This window comes from Manihot esculenta, chromosome 13 (assembly GCF_001659605.2).
Source record: "Manihot esculenta cultivar AM560-2 chromosome 13, M.esculenta_v8, whole genome shotgun sequence".
NCBI lineage: Eukaryota > Viridiplantae > Streptophyta > Magnoliopsida > Malpighiales > Euphorbiaceae > Manihot > Manihot esculenta.
This window is the reverse complement of record NC_035173.2, coordinates 10,717,288-10,743,105: the sequence shown is the minus strand read 5'-3', so window position 1 is coordinate 10,743,105 and position 25,818 is coordinate 10,717,288. Positions and strand designations below refer to the sequence as shown.

Here is a 25,818-nt window from a genome sequence, read left to right as displayed (position 1 = left end):
ATTCCAAGTAAAAAGACACTTATTTGGACACCAAAATATTTTCCGTAGGTTTCCAAAGAGAAGAAAAAAAAAAATTTAGAGCCATGATAGAGATTCTGCATCATCACAACTTTACGGATTACTACAAATTGAATTTCATTTTACTAGAAATTGAATTTTATACTTTAAAACATTACAATGACAATGCTAAACATTATAAATCATTGTAACTAAAGATCTTACTAAATTTTCTTCACAAATTTTTCATAAGAAATTATAAATATCAATTTTCTTCTCAAATTTTCTGTATGAAATTATGAATATCCAGATCCAAAGATGACCCTTATCAACTGAACAAGCTGTGAGTTTAATCTATCAGGCATAGTTTAAAGGCTCAACCTTATATTTAAAAGTTCTCCAAGATTTCACATAGCATTTGACAATTCTGACTACATCCTCTCTTAAAATTTATTATACAGGTATTTAAAACTCCAAACAATCAAAAACAACAATAATAACAAGAGAATGTATAATAATCCAAACTAATGGTATGGCTGACATTTTAACATTGTAAAGCATGGAGTTCAAGTTGCAGTAACCACCAAGCTTCAGGGTTCTAGGTAGAGTTTTTCCTTCAAAATTTTACTAGAATGAACTTAAGACTCATCAGATATTGCATATAGCACAATTTGGAACATTTGATCATCAGAAATTGAAATCAGGCTGCATACCTCATGCCCAAGCTTGACACCCATTTCTTGAGAAACCCTAGCAGCTACACTCATTGCAGCAACCCTCCTTGGCTGTGTACAACCAACCTGCGAGACACAAACAAATTTATATGTCCACCATGGTCTTCAAATCTTTTCAAGATTGCCAAACATGAAAGAGCTCTTCTTATCTATCAAGACCTGTAGCCCCCACCTTTTTTTGGTGGGCTATATCGCATCATGTAGATAAATAAATAAATAAATGAATAAAACTTCAACCCGAGCTTAAGCTATTAAAAATTTGGCTCGACTTAGTTTGATTACACCCCAGCATCAGTATGTGTCAAACAATTGACCATAAGATGGCTATAAATATGCTTTTAGAAGTGAGTGAAAGTTCAACAGTTGATGACTACAATCATAACAAGAAAAGAATTTCCAGTAAAAACTACCATCAGACACATGGTAAGGAACTGACCTTTCCACGCTTGGTGTATCCAGCTTCATGAAGGTACTGTGGAATTTGTGTGGTCTTTCCTGAACCAGTTTCTCCTACAATAACAAGAACCTGCACTAGAACTTGATCAAAATAACAGCTACAACTTCTATAAAGACATTCATGCATGTATAGCACATAAATATTAGGGATAATGTACCATGTTTCTCACTTTATAACTTGAAGGAAAAAAGCTTCATTTTTCATTGATAAGTAATTAGGTATCCTATAGTTTCATGTCGTTACATTGTCCCCCTGCCTCATCTAATGCCATTAGATATCCATAGTTAAATTAGGTGGATGCAACATGGCACGTGATTAACAGGAGAGACAAAGTAATAGTAAGAATCGAGAAACACCAGAGCTCCTATTTAATGGAAAAGAAGTTTTGTCCTTGATGATAGAGCAAAAGAACACATTGAACTTTTTTTCTATGTTACTCTTAAATACCAAATACTATGCCACAAACAAATTCAAATACAAGTAGATGTTTAATTAGAGTGTCAACGTCAAGACATCAGATTTTGGTGAAAACAAAGTCAAATGTAACTAGGAGAGAATAAAACCTGAAACCTCTCAATAGCCTCAAGTAGTTGCTCTCGATATTCATATATAGGTAAAGTTTTTCTCTCCTCCTGCATTAATAATAGTGAAATTCTCAATGAGATGATATCATACGGCAACCAACACACAAGAAGACATGGTATTAAGTCCATCATAACCACTGGGCACTAATTGTTACATATAAAATCTCAAATTACTATACATCATTACATTTTCTAATGATAATACTATGCAAATAATCGTTGCTACCCAGCCATCAATGCTGAAGCTTTCAGTCTCTAGATTATATATAAACATGCTTATCCTCTCATTTTGCAAATGTTAATCAGGTCATTTTTGCTACGTTTACATTCATGTCTCAAAATCAAACATCATCAAATTACAACCTAGATCAACTAGCAGATGAACCTTAAAAAACAGCTCAATTCAGAAATCCAAATCAAAACCTGAAACCAAGATCTAATGAAACGTCAATTACCATTGGCGCCAAAAGTTTATAATGTTAAGAAAGGGCAACATCTAAGCACCAAGACCTTTTAATATAATGTATTGAAAGGGGTTATTTAAATATGTGAGACTCTCATTAAGAGCGCTACAATTCTTACTTCTATTAACTTGATAACTTGAAATGTCAAATAACAAAGATCCAACATATGTTAAGGCAGTCTATGGATCTAACACTTGATTCTAGGGAGAACCTTCTGACTCCTGCATTGACCATTTATTGTTACCAGCAGAATAAGGGGAAAGATATCACTCAAAAGCTCATCCTGAGGTCTGATCATCGATCTATTCTCCTTAAAGTGCAAGCTATACATTGGGTTCCCTATTCCTTTTCATTCTGAAAAGATGCAGCTTAAAGAAGATGGCTTTAAGGAACTAGTTAGAGGTTGGTCGCATGAGCAACACATTGAAGGTACTTCTGCCAGCTTTATTTTTTATGCAAACTAAAATTGGCATTAAGAGTTTTAATTGATGTAAAAATTCAAGGAGTCCTTATTAAAGGACATTAGTCATTTAGAAAGATAGGAAGTTGATGAAAGGACTGGAGATGCAGAAAGGGACAGGAGAATGCTGCTTATGAGAGATGCCTCAAGAGTTAATATGAAGGAAATTAAGTTCAAACTATATAGAACAAACAAAAAAGGGTAATTTTATCAACCTCAAGCTGGTTGGGTTATTGTATGGAGGATTCCATACAGGAACTGGATTAATTAGCTCTGCAGGATCCAACAGCGGAGATTCAAGGCAATTCTATAATGAGCTGAAAACTTGGCCTGTTTTCAACTCGCCTTTCCATATAAAACTAAAGGAAAGCTGTATGGAGGTGAGAAGCAAAATTTAAGGATTAAAATCCTTATTTGGCTAAAATTAATGCATGCAGATTGTTTTTAGAGGCAGCACTTAACTTCCAGTAAGCTACAGGGGAAAAATTAAAAGAGGTTGCAAATCCCATTAGGAAAAGAAGGCAAAACATGTGTAGTTCAAAATAAGAAATACACACCTGAAGCTTCTCCAAAGCTGATTTTGCCCTAGAGTAATCCAAGGACTCATCAGGCATCTCATTATCATACTGCACACAAGAATAAGACAATCATTTGTGAATTTCAAAGGAAAACTTGACACTGAGACACATCTTTCTGTAACTTAGGGAGTAATGGATCTACCTTGTCACCATCCATCACCGATTCCTTGATAAACTCGATCTGGTCCTCAAAGACAAACCTAAGCAAATTCGTAGTGCTATTATGTTATTCATATGAAAGAAAAAGAATATATAAAAACATTTAAAGTTTAGAAAGACTGAAAGAGAAACAAAAATGATAAACAAGGCATCAAAAACTCATCATAAGAAAGTAAAACAGTGCAAAATAAGAAGAAATGCTGGGTCAAAACTTTTATGATAGTCAATGGACATCCAAACTTACTGATAATCGTCAGACATTTGCTTTTTATTCTTTGAACCAAATTTCATTGTTGCTTTCCCTGAGGATATGAGTTCATATTTAGGCCCAAAACTGGAAACGACAGTAATATAATAATAGAAGCAGTAAAGGCAAAACCATCACATAAGTTTACCAATTTGGTAATCTTCCCAAGCCTCCTGTTCTGCAAATGGATTCATTTTTTCGCCAGCACTAGGGTCCCTGTACAAGACAGCCAGGGGGAAAAAAACAAGTCAAACTACTACTGAAATTACTCACAGAAAAACAGCCAATTTAGTGAGTCAAATAATTTACAAAGAGCCATATTTTTCTTTTTCAAACTGACCTATAGCGCTGCAAAGCCACAGAAAATCTTTTCTCCTGATTAACATCTCCTTCCTGATCATATGCATCTGGCATTCTGTACTGCCCTTTCAGAAAGAATGTGGAACAGCAGCATGGAATAAGTTAACAACATTGATGGAAAATGAACACATAGATGAAATGCATCATATAGAACCATAAAGGTTCTTTTTCTACTCCATGAACCATGTACAAGTTCAGAGAAAGGATGAAATCATGAAAGACTATAATAAAGAAGCAGGAAAAGCATAGGGAGAAGTCATTACATCTTACTTCCAGCACACTGTTTCGCTGTCAGGGAAAACAAACCTTGTTTTCCAAGAAATTATTCCAAGAGAACTGGAAAACGCTCCATGGAAAACAAAATTTGGTATTTAGCAGTGAAAAATTTTACATATGAAAAATTATAATTCAATTATTAAAGGTCTACAAATTTGCATTACCCTTTAAAAAACTACTTTAAACTGTTTTTGTTCCCTCATTTCCTTAGAGTTGCTTGGAAATTTTGGAAAAGACACCATTCTTTGGCACCATTATAAATTCAAATCCCAGCAGCATCATTTTTTACTTTTCACTAATTTCCTGTAGATAATAAATGTGAACTATATTTATATTGAAGATCCATTGGCTTAACTTTTTAGCTTTTGTGCCTTGCAGCAGCAATTTTCCTTTTTAGTTTAAGAAATGTACACACACATACAAGTGACACAAACTAAAATCTTACACTTGGTTTTTTTCTCACAAAAAAGAGGTAGTATCAGAATTAACTAAGACTATTACTCCATTTTTTTTTTATTTCGCCTTTCTGAAAACTTGCTTATTTATAGATACATTATTATATATACTACAATGCGACCTTATTTACTGTTCTAGTATAGGGACGAGCAGTATTAAGTTCAAACCGAAATAACAGACCAAACTGAATCAATTCAGAAATTCAATTCAGTTTTGTATTCTTTTAATTCGGTTTGATTTTGATAAAAAAAAATCGGCAAAACTAAACCGAACTTATTAGTTACCAATACTATGTCGTTTTGATAATTTAAGCAAATTGGTAGAAATACTTCAATTGAATCTTAGAACACTAAAAATAAAGTGTAAAGTGTAAACAATGAAAAAGATCGTTAAAAAGCCCAACCGACAGAACCGAATCAAACCAATTCGATTCGGTTCGGTTTCTCCCCTAGTTCGATTCAGTTTTTATAATTATTTAAATTTTGATTTTCAATTTATTCGGTTCGGTGCAATTTTGAACCGAACCAACTGATTGCTCACTCCTATTTAGTAACAGTATTTGGACAACTATATCCTCTTATCACTACAAAACAAATCATTTTCTTCTTGTCAAAGAGTATGCATATGTCTCATGCTATTCATTTTTTTTTTCTCTGTCCATTTCTCCTTGTCAAAATATTCTCTTTTTTTCCTCTTTTGCACTTGAATATAGTTATCTTTATTTATTTATGATAATTATTATTAATTTAAAAATTGCCAATTGAACTTTTGAGCTTTTTCAAAATTTTTCAGCAATGCCCTATTAACAGTTTTCGTTATTTTTTGGAAAATCACTAGATATTTAAGTCTCCTAGAAAAATAATTGAAAAATATTAATGTTCATAAATATTATTATTAATAAAAAACCACTTTATATACACTGATACTCTCACACACACATATATATATATGTTAGAGGATATCAAAAATAGTAATACAAATTCCAATTTAAATACAATACTTGGAAGCTTTTACAAATTTCATTTTAAGTCAAATTTAAATTTATAACATATATCAGTCATAAAAACTCCAAAAAAAAAAAAATAATAAACAACTTTTTTTTAATTGTCTTTTTTCTATAGAACTAAAACGTATAGTGATTTCCAAAAAGATAACAAGAAATTGACAGTAGAGTGCAATTGCAAAATCCTCAAGAGTTTAGAGTTTAGAGTTTAATTGCTCTTTTTTTTTATTAGGGTATAATTGCAAAATCCTCAAGAGTTTCAGAGTTTATTGATAATTTCCATAGTTTAGGTACATTCAATAAATTTTAAGAGTTCAGTATTTTTCGGTGTTTCACTCTTATTATTAAATAGAAATAGTTAAACACTATAGTACACCTTTGTTTAAATCTCAGAACTAAAGGCATATTTTAGAGAAGCTACTAACTACTGAGCCATTTCAACTTCTACATTTTCTTATGTTAAATTATTGAACCATAGTAGTAAATTAAACAATTTCCAATATGGTCTAATATACGAAGTTGCCATGTCAATATTACTACTAAATTATTTTCAATTGAATGTTATTTTACTTTTTCAATTTTTTATTTTAAATTTTCTTTTATTCATTTGGTCCTAAGTACGATTCAAATTTAAAACCTTATGGTTAGAGTTAATTCCAATACTATTGATTCATTAATATTTTTATTATTTGAAATTATTGAAATGTTTTATTATTACACTTATTCAATTACATCAAAAATATCATTTAAATGTTTTCATAATTCAAATAATATTTAATTAAATATCAATGGAACTGTAGAAAGTTTTGTTTTTTTTTTATTACTAAATACCTTAACAACATGATTTTAGAAAATACAATCTTTACATACACACAGACGCACACAAATTTACTCGTTTATCAAAACTCAATTTCTGGTTACCATTTCAAGTTTCAACAAAAATATTGTAAAACTTTTGTTAGGTACTGTTTCCTTTTTTCTTATTTCAATTGTTGAACCCTCCGAAACTTTACCTTAGATTTCTCTTTTTTTTTGTAATCTTTAATTTTAAATTTTTATCTCACTTTAATAGTCTTTAACTATTGAATAATATGACATATAACAATCACTAGAATAATTTAAAGTACCATTACATTTAATAAAATACATTAATATGATATATTAACAATATAAAGTAAAAATATACATGGAAAAAAAATTACACTGTAATGAATATAGAATTCATACAGAATTTCTTTCTATGCAAAATAGTTGTCTATAATCAGTGCACTTTAGCCTATTAATTTATAAAATCATAGCACAATAATTTTTCTGTTAAACCATATATGAATATATTTCATTGTATTTGAGATTGAAATAATTAGAAGATTTTATGACAAATTGTATACATATATAGATACAAAATATTTTTCTAAGAAATATATGTATACACACATATATATATATACATACAAAATATTTTTCTAAGAAATATATATATATATATACACACAAAAAATTTCAATTGCTAATAATAATGTAAAATTTTTTATTGAAGAAATCATATCCGTAGGATTGTTAGCTTGTTATATATAAATTTAGAATTCATGATAATTTTTGGGTATATTTTTAAATTTAACAAAATTTATATTTGTCATTGAAGAATGAAATTGTATTTAGATTGTTATAGTAAGTCATCTATATAAATATTATTAGCATAATTATAGAGATACTTTTCTAGTTAGAATACTTGATTATAGGATATTTTGTATAACTATTGTTTCATTCTCACAGAAATTTATATGGAAAATTCAAAGTTCATATGGAATTAGAGCCTTCAAACCTTTGGGGCTTAGATATTGCTCATGGGTACTATTCATCGATACTGCTGAGTATTGTTCATTGGCACTGTTGGATGTTCACGGGTACTATTCATCGGTATTATTTATTGATCAACCTTTTAAGGTTTTCCGTTCCCGTCACTGCCCCCTCAGGTGGAAAGCCCAGCAGCTGATGGGCCTCCTGTGGAGATCTGGTGACCGAACGTGAAGCATGTGGCCCCGCATGCTGAGTTCTGCCTACAGCCCACATGCCAGCGCGTGTCGACACGTGTCATTTTCTGGCAACATCCGGCAGCTGCGCCTGGTTCTTCTGTAGCCTCTACCTTGTGATTCCAGTCCTGTGTGCTATTTTGGTTTTTGGCACCTCTATCTTGGTAGTGCTCTGAAGTTTTGGGTATTGTGACTTCTTGATTTTGGTTCCTGAAGAAATTCCATTTCTATTGAATGCTGTTTCTTTTTTTTGCTTGTGTGTTGCAGCCTTAGGTGTTGTTTACGTTCTTGGTGCTTCATTTAAGGAGATTATCCTTTTGTTGCTTTGATTTTGACTACGATTCAGAAAAGGGTTTCTACATTTGTTATTTCTCATGACTATTATTCGGCGTGAAATTGGCTTTGGAGCTACTCTTTGGTTTCTATCAGATTCTTTTGTCTTGTCAAATGGCAGCCGCATCTACGAAAACTATTTTAATATCTGCAGAAGAATTTGCCAAGTTCTCCCAATATAAAGTGTTATTAAGGCTCACCAATTGCTGTGCTACTACTATAATTAGGTAATTCTGGCCTTATCTGCTTTTCAATATTATACAACCTCCTTCTTGTTACTTTAGCTTATGGTTGTATCTCTCGTGTTGTGGGTTCTGGGATTGCAAACCCTACCCCCTACCCCCCTACGTTTTGTTTTGTGTTTGCCACGACTCTTTTAATTTACTTCCTATTAGTAAACTTACTCAAAACTTGAATTATTCTATCTCATTTTTTCCTTATCATCTTATGACGAGGCAGATTATTGGTCAAAGTCACGAGTATGGAGGTCTCCATGTCCTAGACCAATGGGTAACAAGTCTCTCGCTCGTTCTTGTATTTTAACTCCCTTAAAAATTCATTGTCTATTAGAACATCCTTCCTTATATGTCTTAAAAAAAATTGTGTTCTCAGTTACAATCTTTGTCAAATTTGAAATGTGAGTTGTGTCGGTTTACAAAACATGATCCTTTACCATTTATTGCTAGAATCAATAAATGAGCATGAGCTAGTATATTCTGATGTTTGGAGTTCGCGTCCTATTGTTTCTAAGCCTGGATTTAAAGTATTTTATCACTTTTATTGATGATTACTCTTATGTTACCTGGTTGTATTTAATAAAGAATCGTTCAATGTTTTTTTTTATAGTTTGTGCCTTCTATTCTGAAATTAAAGTCAGTTTAATATTACCATGCGGGTATTACGAAGTGACAATACCAAAAATCACTTTTCAAAAAACTTTCAGACCTTCATAACACAAAATGACATGCTTCGTCAAGTCTTCTTACGTGGATACACCATTTCGAAATAGTGTTGCCAAAAGAAAAATTCAGCATGTTCTTAAGGCAGCTCAAACTCTTATGTTTCAAATGAAAGTTCAAAAATTCTAAGCAACTGCAGTTTCTAAATCTTGCTTCTTAGTTAATCGAATGCCTTCTTCTATACTTTATGGTGATATTCTTTATTCTGTTTTGTTTCCATCTCAATTGTCATTTCCTTTCGGATCTCGTATATGTGGTTGTATTTGCTTGCTTTATGTGAGATGAACATCCACAAATTACTAAATTGTATCCTAAATCTCTTAAATGTGCCTTCCATAGTTATTCTAAACTTAAAAAATGATACAAATGTTTCTCTCTAATCCTTAATCGGTATCTTGTGTATGTTGATACCTTCTTCGAGTCTACTCCTTTCTATCTCTAATTTATGAAAGTCGAGGAAAAAGATGATTTATTAGTGTATTTTGTTAAACAAATATCTATACCTCAACATACTACAGGTCTGTCTGTTCCAAAGAGTGATCATCCTCCTTTTTTCATATCTATTTTAAGAGATTGGAGACTCTTGACTTAGGCCATCCACCAACAGCTTCTTTGTGGAAAGATTGAACCACCGTTACTGCTCCTAATTCTGATTTAGACTTGCCCATCATTGTTCGCAAAGATAAACGCACGTGCACTCATCTCATCTCCTTTTATGTGTCTTATAATCATTTGTCTTCCTCATCCCGTTGTTTTATCACTGCTCTACAATTTGTTATTGTTGTTATTGTTCCTAGAACTGTTAAGGAAGTCTTGTCCCATCCTAGTTAGCGTACTGCAATTCAAGAGGAAATGGTAGCCTCAGATAATATTATGGTACTTGGGAACTATACCTCTATCTTCAAATGAGAAAGCGATTAGTTGCAAATTGGTTTTTAGAGTAAAGGTGAATCTTGATGGTGCTGTAGCTAGATTAAAAGCTCGCATTGTTTCCCAAGGGTATGCTCAGACATAATGGAGTTGATTATTCTGACATCTTTTCTCCAATAACCAAACCGGCCTCTGTTCACCACTTCATCTCTCTCGCAAATACATATGATTGTTCTTTGCATCAATTAGACATCAAAATGTTTTCCTTCATGGTGATATTCAAGAAAAGGTTTATATGGAGCAACCACTTGGTTTTATTGCTTAAAGGGTTAAGAAAGGTTTGCAAGCTCTGAAAATCTTTAAATGGCTTGAAACAAAATCCTAGGTCTTGGTTTAAAAGATTTAGTGAGGTGTACAACAGATTGGTATGCACAAGAGAATGTTTGATCATTAGGTATTTTATAAAAATTTTGAAGTTGGTTTAATCTTGCTTTTGGCTTACGTTGATGATATTATCATGTTTGGAACTGGAAATGACCTGGCAGGCATCTCCTCACACAAATCATTCATCCAATCTCATTCCAAAACAAAAAAAATTAGGCCCGGTAAAGCACTTTTTGGGTATTGAGATTTCAGGGTGTAATAAGAGTATTCTATGGCACAACCAGCATTGCAAAATAAATAAATAGTTAATTACCTCATTTATGTCATCAGCCTCTTCAGATCTCTTCTTTACAAGCTCGTATATTTCCTTCTTGTATCTGCCAAAAGATGAAATTAATTATGCTTACAGTACTGGATGTTATGGCAAATAAACTCACCAGAATTATAGGTGATGAAAATGTTTAGGACTTCTACCACATGTGGAATTAAATCCATGCACTTGCCCAGGAGACCAACAATAGAAGCGATCAATGATCACAAGTTATATGTCATAGAAGCTAGATATTAGTCCAAGTGATTAATGCTACAATCATATGAAGTCGTTGTTTGATGTCTCAGAGGCTAAACATATGATAATAGAGACAAACACACTAAAGACAAAGGAACTAAAATGGCACTAGAAGCAACTGACTGAGTCAGATATTGCATAGAGGATACTTACTAAAGGTGAAAGTCATAGTAACACACAAGTCTATTTGTGCCTAGGCACAAGGCACAAACATGAACCTTTGACAACTTAGACTAAAAAATAATTGCTAAAAACACTTTAATTAAGAATAAATATCATGATAAACCAAAAATATAAGAATCAAAATAACCAACAACTGAGAGATGAGAATTCTTCCATGAATCAAGTTACATCTTTGCACAAAAAGCTGAAAGATAAACAGATATATGGAAGATACCAAGAAGCAGATGGCATGTCAACAGACTGTTGCATCAACAGACGCTCCCAATATAAAAAGTTAAAAGGGTCTTCAGTAGAATGTTACTGTAGTCTAGCAGAAAACTGACACAGTATATGGTAGTAATGATTACGAAATTGTTATTCCTATTAATTATTCAAGCTCTGAGGACATCAGAGACACCAGAGCATGTGTTCTCTACCACCCTCTTTGTTGATTGCAAGGTCGAAGACTCTCATCAAAGGGGAGAACAGCAAAGCATATTCCTCTCCATAGGTGTGCCAGCCTTGAGAAAAGAACCTATTACAAAGTGTTATTCTTCCTTCTGCGATTCTAGTGGTAGCAAACTTGACTAAAATTTTATGCTTGAAGTGCAGTTACCCAGAAATTTTCTTTGTTTGTTTTAATACAAGTCTATATCCCTATCAAGGATTTATATAGCAGCGATTCTAGTTGATATTTAGCTCAAGTTCGAAATAAGTCAAGCTTGAGTTTGGCTTAAGCTCAAAAAAATTTTAATGAATCAAACTTGATCTCTCAAAGCTAAGCTCAAACCAGCTTGATTCATTTACACCCCTGCCCGCTTCCCTCACTCCCTCCTTCAGCCCTCCTTCCTCTTCTTATCAATGAGATCCCACAACACATAAGCCAATACCAGACTATCTGGACCATATTGGCAGTTACAGCCATTACAGCAGCAATTCTAGAAGAACAATAATGAATCTGGGAATATCAATTTAGTTTCCTTGTTGAATTATAACTGCACAATATTCAGGAATAAGTACTGTAAATGCTATTCAATTCTTAGTTGAATTATAATATATTTGGGTTTGAGAACCGAGGTCCCAAAATCAAATGGATTTAAGTGAGGGGAGAAAGGAAGAAGAGGGAAAGAGTGAAGCCATTGCTCATTTGCATGCACAGTTAAAATCACATCACCCAATAAAGTTTGAAGTATCAACACAAATCCTCTTGGATGATTGTTGTTATATACCTATCAATGACACAATTCTCTTTTTATTTTGCAGCCATACTAGTTTGTCAATGATAAAAATAGAAAAAAGGGAGAGAGAGAGAAAGAGAGAGAGGAGAGAGTATACTGTTCACATGTAGAAGTATATTGAAAACGTGGGAAATAAATCAAAAAGATTACCTTAGTTCACGATATTCTGCCTCAGTAAGCTGCACGCCATCAAATAGATATTGTTCGTCTTCTATATCATCCCTAAGACATGCATAATGAAAATGGTAAGAGGTAGAAAAGAGAAATACAACAACATATGCACTAGATAAAAAAAATTTGCAGCATAGTAGAGAAGGCAAACTGAGGAACCCACAACCTGGAGGGAACAATGCTAGCATGGTCCATGTCTAGATGTTCAGCCAGATGCCTCAAAGGCTTCAGAAATTTCATTTTATTTTCCAATCCATCAAATTGGTAACATGATTAGCCCTTTTTAATTATCAAAGGCCCACATAAGGAACCAGTGCCTAGATGCACTATGCCTCAGGGACTTGAGGATTCTTATTTCTTACTTTTCATTTGTTTTTGTTGTGTTGAATTTGTTAGTTTATACTTTTTGCTATTTGGCTCCACATTTATGGCCTTCTCCTCCACATATTGCTCCTGCTTCTTTTGCTTCTGCCTTATACTACTTTATGCCTTTGTCCTGAATGATGGATGCTTCCACCGCTTGTCTGAGCAATCCTTCTATCCTCTTCTTCAGCTTTTTTTTTCCCTTCTACAGCATTACGCCCTCCTAATTTTTTTAACAGCTTATCTGCACCATCTCTCCAATGGCCCAATCATGTTTCTTTTTCATCTTCCAATTCTTTTATTCCTTTCGCTCTCAATCTCAGCACAAATAATCTTTTTCTTTGTATTCCTTTCATGGCAGATAATATGTACACAAAATGTAGCTCGTTTTTGCTTTCATTATTTAGTGTGCACTACTTAATGCTGACCTAATCTATTAGCGTGTCTTCTTGTCAATACTAGTCAAGATATGCAAACATTTGTATACCTGTAATTATGCCTACAAGCATGCATTAGTTTAGGAAGGTTTGATTATGCTTTCCTGTTTTAGATTCTGTAATTTAGTATTTATACACCTAGGGTTGAGGGAATAATCAAATTGTCAAAATTCTCTTCCTTCTGTTCTATTTGTTCTTTTTTTACAATATTTGTGATGCTTTACTATGAATGTTAGGTTTCTTGCATTCAATTACTACGACTTTCAATTTCAAAACGCTGAGTGAGTTTTTTTCTACATATTTCATAGATGATTACCTCATATCCCTCAAAACATTGTGTAATAAACCAAGTACCCCTCATGCTTGCTTGACAGCTATGATTTGCAGGCAGATGTTAAAGTTTTTGCAACTAATCAATCATATGTTCTTTTTTACACATTGAGGCTAAAATAGTCTAGTACATGGCCCCGAAAGACAAAAACAAGGCCACATTAAGTTGCAATATAGCTAACTGCTATATGTAATCTTGATACCTGAGTTCTTCCAATTTCTTTTGCTCCCTTTTCTTTAGGTACTCTTGTCTTGACACTTTTCTGTATCAAAGCCAAGAAAAAGAATTAGTTCTGCATCAAAGCCAAGAAGAGAGAATTAGAACAGCTCAATTAAATATACAGAACATTAAAAAAATGCAATAGATATAAGAGCACAAACCTCAAAGTACCAATACCATCTTCCTCCAGAGCCTGTGATCTTCGAAATGCCTCTTCTTCTGCACCAAAAAAAAAAAAACGAAAAGGAGAGCAGGACGAAGATGAGATCACAATTGAAGTGAATTATAATTTATAAAAGGCGGCCTTAATTCTGCGTTTGTTTGCACAAAACTGTTTAAGATATTATACCTGCCTCTTTTTTTGTTAACTTTGGCTCTGTTAGCTGTTGAAAAAAAACATCAATATCAGTGACACTTAAGCTACATAATTAAACATGCTTGCAAGTACTATTTGTTGGCAAGCCACAAGAGATTGCACAATCCAAGTTATCCTAGTAAAGTCTTTTCCATGTCAAGTGGGTCAGCTATGAAACCAGTAATTAAATGGATTTGCAGATAGATGTCAGATGAGGAAGAATATGCATTGGTATAAGATAAAATGCTTTTAGCAAATTTACCCAAAAAAGAAAAAAAGATGGAACTAGAAAGCAAATATGTACCTTCCTAGTGCCAGCAGCATCCCGTTCTCTGATATTTTGTTCTAGTTGCTCCCTTTCTCTTTGATCACGCAACCTTTCCTCGTCTGACTGCCAGCAAGAAAACATAAATGCCATATGTAAATTTAAAAGGAACTATACATAATAAAGCTAAATATGTATCAATCACAAAAAGAGAATAAATAAATAAACTTTGTGAACTCATTTGTGTACTTGTGATCAATAATAACACGGACATAACCCATTGCAGACTATGAGAATCTCACTATTAGAAAAGCATGCAACAGCTTTCTTTATCACAAAGAGCCCACATCTCAAGAACTGGAGATACCTCAGAATCATCCTCTTCATACTGAGAAGTGCGCTGTCTAACCTGCCTATCTTCTTTCTCTTGACTGAGCAACTGCAGCATTTGCATTGAGCCAAAAAGATAAAGAACAAAAAAAGGCATGCTATAAATGACATAAGCCAGCCTATTCAAAACAATAAAAGCAAATTTTATTAGCAAGGATATAAATAATTTACCTCATTATCTTCATTCTCTTCACTATCAGTTTTCTTCCTAAATCGCTTCTTATGTGTATCAGCTCTTTTAGGCTCAGAGGCAGCGGCAATTACAGACTTATCAAAAACAGTCCTATCACCACCACCACTATTGTTGTCGTCGTCATCATCTGCATCTAGAATTGCGTATTGCTTCTGCTTCCTAGCTAAAATTGCAGCTTCCCTTTCTTGTTTTTGATAAAGCTGGGAAAACAAGGTAAATATATGGGTCATAAGGCAAAGAGAACTGTTAGCAATATAGTCTCAGAAGCTAGCCAAATTTGCAACTCAATTAATCAAATAAGAACTCACACTTAAACCAGATTGTTTACGAGGTACTCTAGAAAACAGTTCTTCAGCAAAAGAACGGGTTTCAGTTGATGATGAAAATCCAAACTCTGCCATCTTGGCCAGCACATCAGCTGGGGAATTTGCTTGCTTAGCTGCAAATAAGTGACTTCTAACTCAATAAATTATAACTATTACACATGAAAACTATACTGCCATGAAATTATTTTCATTATTTTCGGTTCTCAGATAAGTAATGCCTCAGAAAATGGCACATGTATTTTCAAATGCTCGAACATATATAACATGCAAAATAAAGAGTAGAGAAGTAACCCACATAAGCCAATTATGTACTGAACAACTGTGGCCTGTGAATACCCAAGCAATGACATTAGTTTATCAGACACCCATGTCCTCAAATCACTATCACCCATTGTATCTGCTGTTCTATTCTGCTGTTGCTGTTTTAGAACTGCTGATAATAACACTGCACTTTGAAAAAAGCAGTTTTCCTGTTTGGAGACAAAATAGAGATCTGCATTAATAATGCAAAAACAAAAAATTAAAAAAGGGAGTAGTTTACAACACATTATATCAAGCTTAAAAAATGCTAATTACAACAACATAGATCAAATAAAAGGTAAATAGTTCCATCAAATGAAACAAATTCTAATACTAAATAACTCATAATATGGGTTGTTCTTGCTTGCAGAAATTTAAAGCAAAGAAAAGAAGCCCAATCTTGACATCCACATAACCTTTAAAAATAAACCAAGGCAAACATAAAACATTATCACTATCAAAATGGATGTATCATAGTAATTACCAAAATATAATCTTAAATCCAAAGAGAAAAAGTACATATAATCATTACTGAAAAAAAAAATAGATGGATCAATATTCTAAACTAACCAAACCATGCAACCACTAAGGTTAGTATGACCTCTTGAATATTCTTCTTGTCCTTTTATAATAACAAACAAATTAAAGTAATTGCGTACCAATTCCTACTTTCTATTGGCAACAGAGATAAAATATATTATTGTAGTTGCCTTCTTTTTTCTCCTTATCTCAAATCCTATTTCCTCTTTATATGGTAAGACTATTGCCATCTATGACACAAGGCTGGTTGACTAATTCACTATCGATTCTTTCGATTTAGTCACAATTCAAGTACATACTGTACATTTGCAATTTACCCTATAGATTTAAATTGCTAAAATGTGGAATCAAATCGAGAATCATGATATTCGAATCTAACAATCATAAGGTTCAAGTATATTTAAAATTCACCCATAAATGAATCTACATGTTGGGAAATTGTAAGATTTGAATTGAGAATCATAAGATTCTAATGACAGTGATCACAATCATACATATGATACTTCCATTTTATCATATTAGTATATTATGATACTAACAGTATATTAGTGGTTCATTACGCATGGCTAATTGTAAACCCTTACTGATATATTTTAGTTTGGGGGTTCCATCCGTTTCCATGTAAATTGACCTATAAAAGTATAAGCAAGTATTCCTTCATCTACTGCAATTAGAAAATTCAAGGAATTATGCAGTTGGGCAATTGTCAAAATAATTTGGACCCTCATATGCCACAATAAAGATACAATAACAGCCAAAAAAACTCGAAGTTGGTATATACAAGAAGACCAAGTCCATGTAGAAGGAAGAGAAGTATGCATTTTACTCCATGATGCACAAATTAATATAAGACCACATGATACAAAATTTAAATCAAACAGCACATCAGTTCAGCAGATGCAGAACAGAAACTAATCAAATAGAAACAATATAAAACCCTAAAATTATAAGTCTAAGAGCATACAAACCAATCCAAAACAGAGAAAAGAATATAACTCGAACGTGTAACTCAAAGAAGTCAATTGCAAACAAACTTAAATGCTGAATTTACAGATTACTAAGAGTACATATAATGATCTTTAAAAAAAAGTATGGAGCAAAACCGAGTAAAGCAAATTGAGAAAAAAGAAAAGGAAAAAGCACGACGACAACAAAAGCTTTTAAGCAAACTATTCTGATTGAACCACTATTAATCAAACGTCATAGACCCACAGGGAAATTTTATTTCAAAAACAAAGTCTAGTCTACTCCTTTTTTTCTCTTATTTTGATTTTCTGGTCTATATTTCTTTTCTTTTTCAAGTTATCTGCTTAAGTCTAGCCTCCTAACATATTGCAGCAACTTTCAAGGAAACTTCTTTAGAACAACAACATGACTATGGAGAACATTAAAAGAATCAACAAACCCAGCAAGTATTAGAAGGGAATGAAAACCCAACCTAAGGATAAATAAACATTACAAAAAAGAAGCCAAACCAAGCAATTTAACTTGAAACAACCATAAGTTTTAAGGATACTAACCACACTGCTGATAAGTGAGAACAACTGAGGGAACAAGGCAACGAAGAAGCAACTGACCAAAGAAGAATAGATCGACACAGCAAGCAATAGAAATGTAACCCCAAGAGAACAGCAGACTGGAGAGAAATTGCAATAATAAGGATCCAAACCGAAGCTTTGAGCTGGCTGGATGAACGATGGAAGACGTTGATCTTAGATGACAGTGCGAACGGGTTTGGAGAATGGAAAAGGGATAGGAATGGTGCCAGGTAGGTACCCCTCAAAATTCAGGATACCCCAACCTGAATCTGTTTATATCTATAATACCCAATCCCGTCCCAAACCCATTTAGAAACTATATTTCAGTACCGGTATTGGTCCAAAACCCATCTATCATTCCCCGCCTACTACCCAAACACGTTTATCATTTGCTTCTCAACTAATATACACCAATCTCAGCACATCGGAAACAAAATAGAGAACCAGCGGTTTAACAAATCTCACTTGCACACAGAACAGCCAAATCACAATACATGCATACAAATACAACACTTGATTTCAAGTTACATTCATAAAAATCAAAGAGCTAGGAGTTTAGTTTCAATTGCAATTCTTAAACGAGGCTAAAAATTGGAAGCAAAACATACCTAATTCTTTTAAATATATATGTAACATCATCAGTAGAGTGGTTACTTGCAAATTGGTGGCTAATAATCTCTAATTAGGGATGGTACCGGGTAGGATACCATCGAAAATTTTAAGTACCCGAATCCCTTTATAAATACACTATCCAAACCCATCCCAAACCTGTTTAGGAATTGGATTTCACTGCCCCTATCTATCCTAAACCCGTTTACCATTATCCATTTTACCATTATCCATTTACTACACGAAACAACCCGAACCCAATTAACTCATAATCCCAACAAAAAAACAAAATTCATACAAAATCTCACATTAGCATTTCAATAAAATTCAGAAACACATTTCAATAAATCTCACTAAAACAACTCTCAATCCATTCACAATAGTCTTTATTTCAAAGTATTTTCAATAAATCTCAGAAATACAACCCCAAGCACATTGATATAAATCTTAACATTTCCACAAATTTCAGAAACCCATATCAATAAATCTCACACACTTAGAAAGCACACATCTGAGACCACAATCTCAAAACCCATTCAAACCTGCAGTGACTAAGGATGCGGCGAGGACCAGCGGCAAGGAGCAGCACCGGACGGCAGGATGACTGGACCAGTGGACGCAGCGACGAGGACCAGAGGAAGCTGCGGAGGAAAGCGATGAAGCAACCAGAAACAGCGGACGCAGCAACGACGTTGACAGCGTGAAGAACAAGGACGATAGGCAAGAGGCGGGAGGCGGAGGCGCGCGGCTGTACCAGAGGAGAGGCGGAGAGACCGAAGGGGGGGACGGGAGGGGACGAGCAGCAGTGTTGAGAGTTGAGGGAGAAGTTTTTTTGTTTTTACTCTTTTGTCGAAGGGGAGGGAAATATTAGGGCTGGAGATTTGAAGGGTTTTTTTTATAAAAGGATTTAAGGGTTTGCTTAGGAAAAAAGTCAAATCAGCCCTTCAACTTTTAAACAAGGCCAATTCAATTTTTTTTTCAAATAAATTGGTATATATTACTTTTAGGATCAAGTAAGTCTTAACCTATTAATTCAAAAAAAATCTTTGCATAATAAAATATTACTTTTTTAATAATAAAATATTACTTTTTAATAATAAAATATTAAATTTAATAATAAAATTTTATTTTTATAATTTTAAAAATTATTTATTATTTTTAATTTTTATATTAATTAAAATATTAAATTTTTTATAGTTTAAATTATAAAAAATAATATTATATTAAAGCATGAGTTGTTGATATTAAAGATAAAATTGGAAGTGTGTTTAGCAAAAAAAAATTTGAATGGGCCTAGTTAGACGTTCATAAAAAATTTAATGGGTGATTTAAAATTTTTTTTACTTATTTAATTTTAGGAGAATTTATTATTTAATTTTTAAGTATTATTATTATTAAAAATTAGTGGTTACATTTTTATAAATTTATTAAAATATTTTTATTATTTTTTTATCAATAAAATAATTTTTCTGTTTAATTTTATTTATTTCGATTAATAATATACTAAAAAACTAAATTAAAAAAATTAAATTTTAAAAAATAGATCATTAAAATATATATATTATTAAGAATAAAATTAAATTTTAAAAATTTTAACTTTTATTATTTATCTATTTTTAATTAAAAAAAATTATTTTTTTAAAAAAAATAAAAATATTTTAATAAATTTTTAAAAATATAAAAACTTACATATTAATGATAGCCATATTTAAAAATTAAATAATAAAATTTTCCTTAATTTTATTGTTAATTTTATTGTTTTATTACTTCCTTTTAATTAAGATTTTTCATAGTTTATAATTATTTAAAATACTTTTTAATATATGTATATTAATTTTGCCTTTCGGACTATAATTTTTTAAAAATAAATAATATAGTTTATAATAGAAAAAATTATTTTTTAGTCCCTGAAGTATAGCGTAATTAACATATTCGTCTCTCTATTTTTAAAACCCAACATTTTCGTCCCTAAGGTTTAATTCCGTCAAAATTTAAGGTCCATCCGTAAAAAATTTCTGTTAAGTCAATGATTTTCACCTGATTATTTATCTCAAAAATATCCTTATCAATAATAAAATAAAAAAATACTATTTAGTCCCTATAGAATGAAAAAACTCGCTACTTAGTCCCTCAATTTTAAAAAATATATTAAAATATCCCTAACATTTTAAAAAGTCTACTAGTTAGTTCCTCTATTAATTTTATCACTAAATATTTTACTATTTAGTCCCTATAGTTTAAAAAAATTAATTAGTCCCTCAAATTATGACAAAATTTACTAATTAGTCACTCCATATCATGAAAATTTTAGATTTTTTTTATAACACTTAACGACTAAAATTAACGGAAAAACTAACTAGTAAATTTTTTAAAATATCAGAGACATTTTAATGAATTTTTAAAATGGCGAGCAGTGATCGATGACGAACAGCATCACAAAAAATATTTATATTGAGTTTTAACTTTTTATTTTTAATAATTTAAATTTTATATATTGAGTTTGAGATTTTCTTCCTTGAATTTTGACGAAATTAAACTTTAGGGACTAAAATATTGAATTCAAAAAAATAGAGATACAAATATGTTAATTATGTAATATTTTAGTGATAAAAATGTATTTTTTCCTTCAATTCTTTGAAAGAGGGACCTATAAATTTGTAAGAATTAAATTTCAGGAACTAAAGTATTGAGTTCTAGAAAGGGTAATTCGGTCATTTTTCTATCACTAACGGCATTTTTGACGAAGGGACCTCTAATTTTGACGGAATTAAACCTCAGGGACAAAAGCGTTGGGTTCTAAAAATAGAGGGACGAATATGTTAATTACGCTATACCTCAGGGACTAAAAAATAATTTTCCATAATATTAAAAATATTTAATATAATGTGTGTATTAGTTTATAGTGAGAATATTTTAGTTGTCTTTTAAATTATTTTTAAAATAAATAATATTAAAGAAAACATTATAATTTTCTAATTATTTCTAAAATTATTTAATCAATATTACTTTTTATCTTTTTCTTTTATTTATCTACAAGTATAGTGACTGCATGGCAATGGATAGGGTACCCACAAAATTGAGAGTACCCAAACCCGAACCCGATTATATGTATAATTTCCAAACCCTTCCGAAATCCGTTTAATATTTTAATTTTAATACACGTACCCGTTCTAAATCCGTTTAACAATACCCGCACAATACCCAAACCCAATCTTTTTACTTCAATTCAATGATAAAAAAATTTAAAGATTTGAATATTATAACCCAAATAACAAATTTGAATTAGGAAATTTAAATATACTAAAACAAAATAAATATATTATAAATTCATCTTAACACAACCATTAATTGATTAATCAATTATGTATCCAACATAAAATTTTGAACAAATGAAATGTTTCAAAAAATTCATTAAACTACATTGATTGAACATAAAATATATTCAATTGGCCATTTCAATCTCCAATATCAAATTGGGCTAGAAAACCTTCAAAAAAACAAATGCAGAAAACATAGATTGTAAATCAAGTCAAATAACTTAGCAATAATTTTCACAAAAACTATCTGTATGATATGTACAATCCAGCAGTAGAAACATTAGAGAAATGCTCAATGACACAGAACCAGGTGGATTACATAGAGGGTACTTAGGATTTATAATCTCTTCACTACATCAAATATCATTCTAGTAAATCAACAGCATGAAATCTGGTAGTATTAGCATATTTTAACAGCAACTAAAAAGATCTTGATTATCAGATTAAGAGTAACCAAATAGCAAATAATCAGAGTAATAGTCCATAAATTCTAAAAATCAAACAGTAACCAACTAGCAAATAATCAGATTTTTTACCAGTATCCAAATAATAAGATTAATAGTCCATAAATTCTAAAAATCTTTAACAGCAACTAAAAATTCTTTAACAAGATAAACATAAACATAAAAGATTTTGATTATCAAAAAATTTGATTGCAAACCTGAAGAAAGTTCCGGTCAAAGGAGATGTCGCCGACGCGATTGGGGAGAGGCAAGGGTTGTCTCCGGCAGTCATCAGTGAAGTGGGGGAGAGAAGCGTCAATTGGAGAGAGTAGATGTCACCGCCTGTGGAGAGAGAAGGAGATGTTGCCGATGCCGACAGGGGAGAGGGAAGAGTTGTCTCCGACTGGAAAGTGGGAGATGTCGCCACAATGGAAAGAGAGAAGGAGATATCGTTGACTGGGGAGAGAGAAGATTTATTGTCGATTGGGGAGAGAAACCGGTGCCGATTGGGCTGCCTGCACTCGTCAGTGAAGTGGGGGAGAGAGGCGTTGACCGGGAAGTGGGAGATGTCGCCGACTGGAGAGAGAAGGAGATATCGCTGACTGGGGAGAGAGAAGATTTATCGTCGCTGGGGAGAGAAAGGAGACGGCGTCGGTGCCGACTGGGCTGTCGGCAGTGAAGTGGGATTTATTTGAGGTTTAGGTTTATTTTTTTATTGGAAAAAAAAAACTATGTAATCCCTCAGTTTTAGTGAAACTCATTAGTTGGTCCCCATATTTCCAAAACCACATCAAGTCATCCCCACGTTAAGTAATTAACTAACAGTCCCTCCATCTAATTTAAACATTATTGAGGTGCGAAATAACTGGATTACCCTTGGTCCTTCTTTATGAATACAACTAAACCCCCAAATTTAAAAAAACCTAACCTCACTACAACCAAACTCGGGTGGCTGCCAAAGAGAACCCATTTTCATCTTTCTATTTCTGAATAAGTTTCACAATCTGATTGGAGTTGCTTTTACATAACACGTTAAAAGCTTGGGTTGTTTACAATAAGGATTTTGTTGTCTCTACTTTAATTTTTGTCATTAAATTAAATTGACAACACTGTTGTCCCTCAATTTTATAAATATTAACTATATACTATGTAGTCCCTCAATTCTATCCATATTAACTATATAGTCCCTCTTTTATAATACTTAAAACTATTTAGTCCCTAAGTAATTAATAGGAATATCATTTAGTCATTCCATTACTGGTACAATGAACCTTGAACATATAACAAAGCAAAGCATCAAATACAATTTCAACCAGTACATTTTACATTTCTAATACCACTAAATCTACTTCATCGTCATCCTAATAAACACCAAGGCTACAATAAGAATCACAACAATTGCTTTCAATTGACCCAGCAAGCCTTCAACTCTTTCTACCTTTACAAGCAGCAATTTACAGTCTTCCTTACACCCCCCCACCCACTCATTGTACTACCAGAAGCATATGACACTTTTAAGAATTGAAGAAGATGGAGATTAATCAAGGAGAGCAAAAACCCTAACAATGAAGAAGAGAGAGCAGAAACCCTTACAATGAAGAAGACAGGGACGATATAGGAGGGACGAACTTAATATAAGAGAAAATAAAAGACCAAGGGTGTTTATGGCCCAAAAAAGATTTCTCTCTCTTATGACTAACGGCAAATGAGGCCTAAATTGGTCAGAGAGATTATTTAGTTAATTACATGAAAAGTGAGGAACATTTTAATGTGGTTTGAAAATGCGGGCATCAACTAACGAGTTTCACTTAAGCTGAGGGACTAAATATTTATTTTTCCTTTTTAGTATTATTATTTTTTGAAAAAGATTCCAATTTAATTTTATTCTTTTAATTTTGGAAAAATTACTATTCAATAAAACCATTAGTTAGTCTCTTGATTTTAAAAAATACACTAATTAGTCTCTCCATTAATTTCAACCGCTGAGTGTTGCACAAAAGTCTAAAATAACCTCAATACGGAAGACTAAATAGTAAATACTTTTACAAAACTAAAAGACTAACCAACAAGTTTTTCTGTACTATATGGACTAAATAGTTAAATACTCAACGGCTAAAACTAAAAAAATGACTAATTAGTAGGTTCTTAAAATTTTCAGGGTCATTTTAATATATTTTTCAAAATCGATAAATTAATTAATAAATTTTTCTATATTATAAGGACTAAAAATGTTTCCTTTAATTTTTTTAAAGGCTTTTACTAAGGTGCATTATTTATATCCAGGCCTTCTTTGTTCAAAATATTTTATTTCCTAGGAATTTCTTTTTCCAGGAAGTATTCTGAGGAACAGGAAATGAGGAAAACAACATACTTCCCTTACAATAAAGAAAGTGAGTAGGGATGGTACTGGATAGGGTACATGCAAAATTTTAGGTACCTGAACCCGAACTTGTTTATAAATAAACTATCCAAATCTGTTTACAAATCTGATTTCACTACCCACATCTGTTTAGAAATTAGATTTCACTACCCATATCCATCTCAAACAGGTTTACCATGATCTGTTTACTACCCCAAACTACTCAAACCCATTAACTCATAATCAAAAAGAAAAAATTCACACAAAATCCCATATTACCATTTCACTAATCTCTCAAAAGCAACTCTCAATTCATTCACAATAGTCTCCTTTTAACAAATTTTCAATACTCTCACAATTACAATGCTCAGCACATTTAGATAAATCTTAGCATTTCCATAAATTTTTAGGAATCTCACATTAACATTTCAATAAAATTCATAAACCTATTTCAATAATCTCATAAAAACAACCCTATATTCATTCATTATAGTCTTTATTTCAACAAATTTCAAAATAAATTTCAAAAATACAACCCCAAGCATATTCGCATAAATCTTAGCATTTCCGCAAATTTCAAAAACCCAAATCAATAAATCTCACAAATCTTAGAAAGCACACATATGAAACCACAATCTCAAAACACATTCAAACCTGCAGTGATTGACGTAGCGGCGAGGAGCAGCAGCGGTGTGATTGAGGACGAGGACCAAAGGCGACGAGCAGCACCGGGCGGCAGAAGGAATGGACCAGGGGATGCAACGAAGAGAACCAGAGGGAGCGGCGGAGGAGAGAAAAGAAGCAACCAGAACTAGCGGACGCAGCAACGAGCACCGGATGCAGCAATGCCGTTGACAGCATGAACAGCAGAGAGACAATCGGCGGGAGGTGGACGTCTACACCAGAGGGTGAGGGGAGAGGTAGACACGGGCGGGGGAGGGAACGGGCAGCTGCGTTGAGAGTTTAAGAGATGTTAGGCATGGAGAGTTGAGGGTTTAGTTATTTAGGTTTTGCGCTTTTAGTAACGAGGGCCTAGATTTTTCTTGTTTTGTTTTTTTGCAAACAGAACGTTTTCTCTTTCCCCGGTTAGCTAAGGACGGATGCCATAACACTGTTTATTTTTTACAACGTGGTAATTGACATGGCCCAGTAGCTTACATGGCATGTGGGACCCTAAGGACAACAAAAGTAATTTTATAAAAAAAGGAAAATATTTAAAACTCCAAATTCACTTATCATGCCCTATTTTTTTTCCATTGATTTCTCTCAAATTTTTCTCCTACTCTCTACTTCTCTCAATCCTCAATGCCCCACTTATTAGAAAAGCTTATTCTCAAACATCA

The 25,818-nt window shown here is 32.6% G+C and overlaps 1 protein-coding gene across 2 annotated transcripts in view; it reads right to left on the bottom strand.

Moving 5' to 3' along the window:
• The window catches only part of LOC110630122 (pre-mRNA-splicing factor ATP-dependent RNA helicase DEAH1), a 33,549-nt gene extending 8,035 nt beyond the window's left edge, over nucleotides 1-25,514 (bottom strand). The window contains exons 1-19 of one of the 2 annotated variants that reach the window (XM_043949572.1): nucleotides 25,130-25,514; nucleotides 15,665-15,839; nucleotides 15,352-15,482; nucleotides 15,022-15,243; nucleotides 14,828-14,899; nucleotides 14,500-14,586; nucleotides 14,190-14,223; nucleotides 14,002-14,059; nucleotides 13,824-13,883; nucleotides 12,470-12,541; nucleotides 10,665-10,728; nucleotides 4,021-4,100; nucleotides 3,829-3,896; nucleotides 3,678-3,735; nucleotides 3,417-3,474; nucleotides 3,254-3,322; nucleotides 1,752-1,820; nucleotides 1,168-1,257; nucleotides 711-797 (exon numbers count right to left, since the gene is read on the bottom strand). In XM_043949572.1, the coding sequence (XP_043805507.1) occupies nucleotides 711-797; nucleotides 1,168-1,257; nucleotides 1,752-1,820; nucleotides 3,254-3,322; nucleotides 3,417-3,474; nucleotides 3,678-3,735; nucleotides 3,829-3,896; nucleotides 4,021-4,100; nucleotides 10,665-10,728; nucleotides 12,470-12,541; nucleotides 13,824-13,883; nucleotides 14,002-14,059; nucleotides 14,190-14,223; nucleotides 14,500-14,586; nucleotides 14,828-14,899; nucleotides 15,022-15,243; nucleotides 15,352-15,482; nucleotides 15,665-15,839; nucleotides 25,130-25,336 (1,761 nt within the window). In that variant the 5' untranslated portion in view covers nucleotides 25,337-25,514. The remainder of the gene's footprint in view (nucleotides 1-710; nucleotides 798-1,167; nucleotides 1,258-1,751; nucleotides 1,821-3,253; nucleotides 3,323-3,416; nucleotides 3,475-3,677; nucleotides 3,736-3,828; nucleotides 3,897-4,020; nucleotides 4,101-10,664; nucleotides 10,729-12,469; nucleotides 12,542-13,823; nucleotides 13,884-14,001; nucleotides 14,060-14,189; nucleotides 14,224-14,499; nucleotides 14,587-14,827; nucleotides 14,900-15,021; nucleotides 15,244-15,351; nucleotides 15,483-15,664; nucleotides 15,840-25,129) is intronic. The other variant, XM_021777444.2, reaches the window with a different exon arrangement.
• Nucleotides 25,515-25,818: the final 304 nt, after the last annotated feature.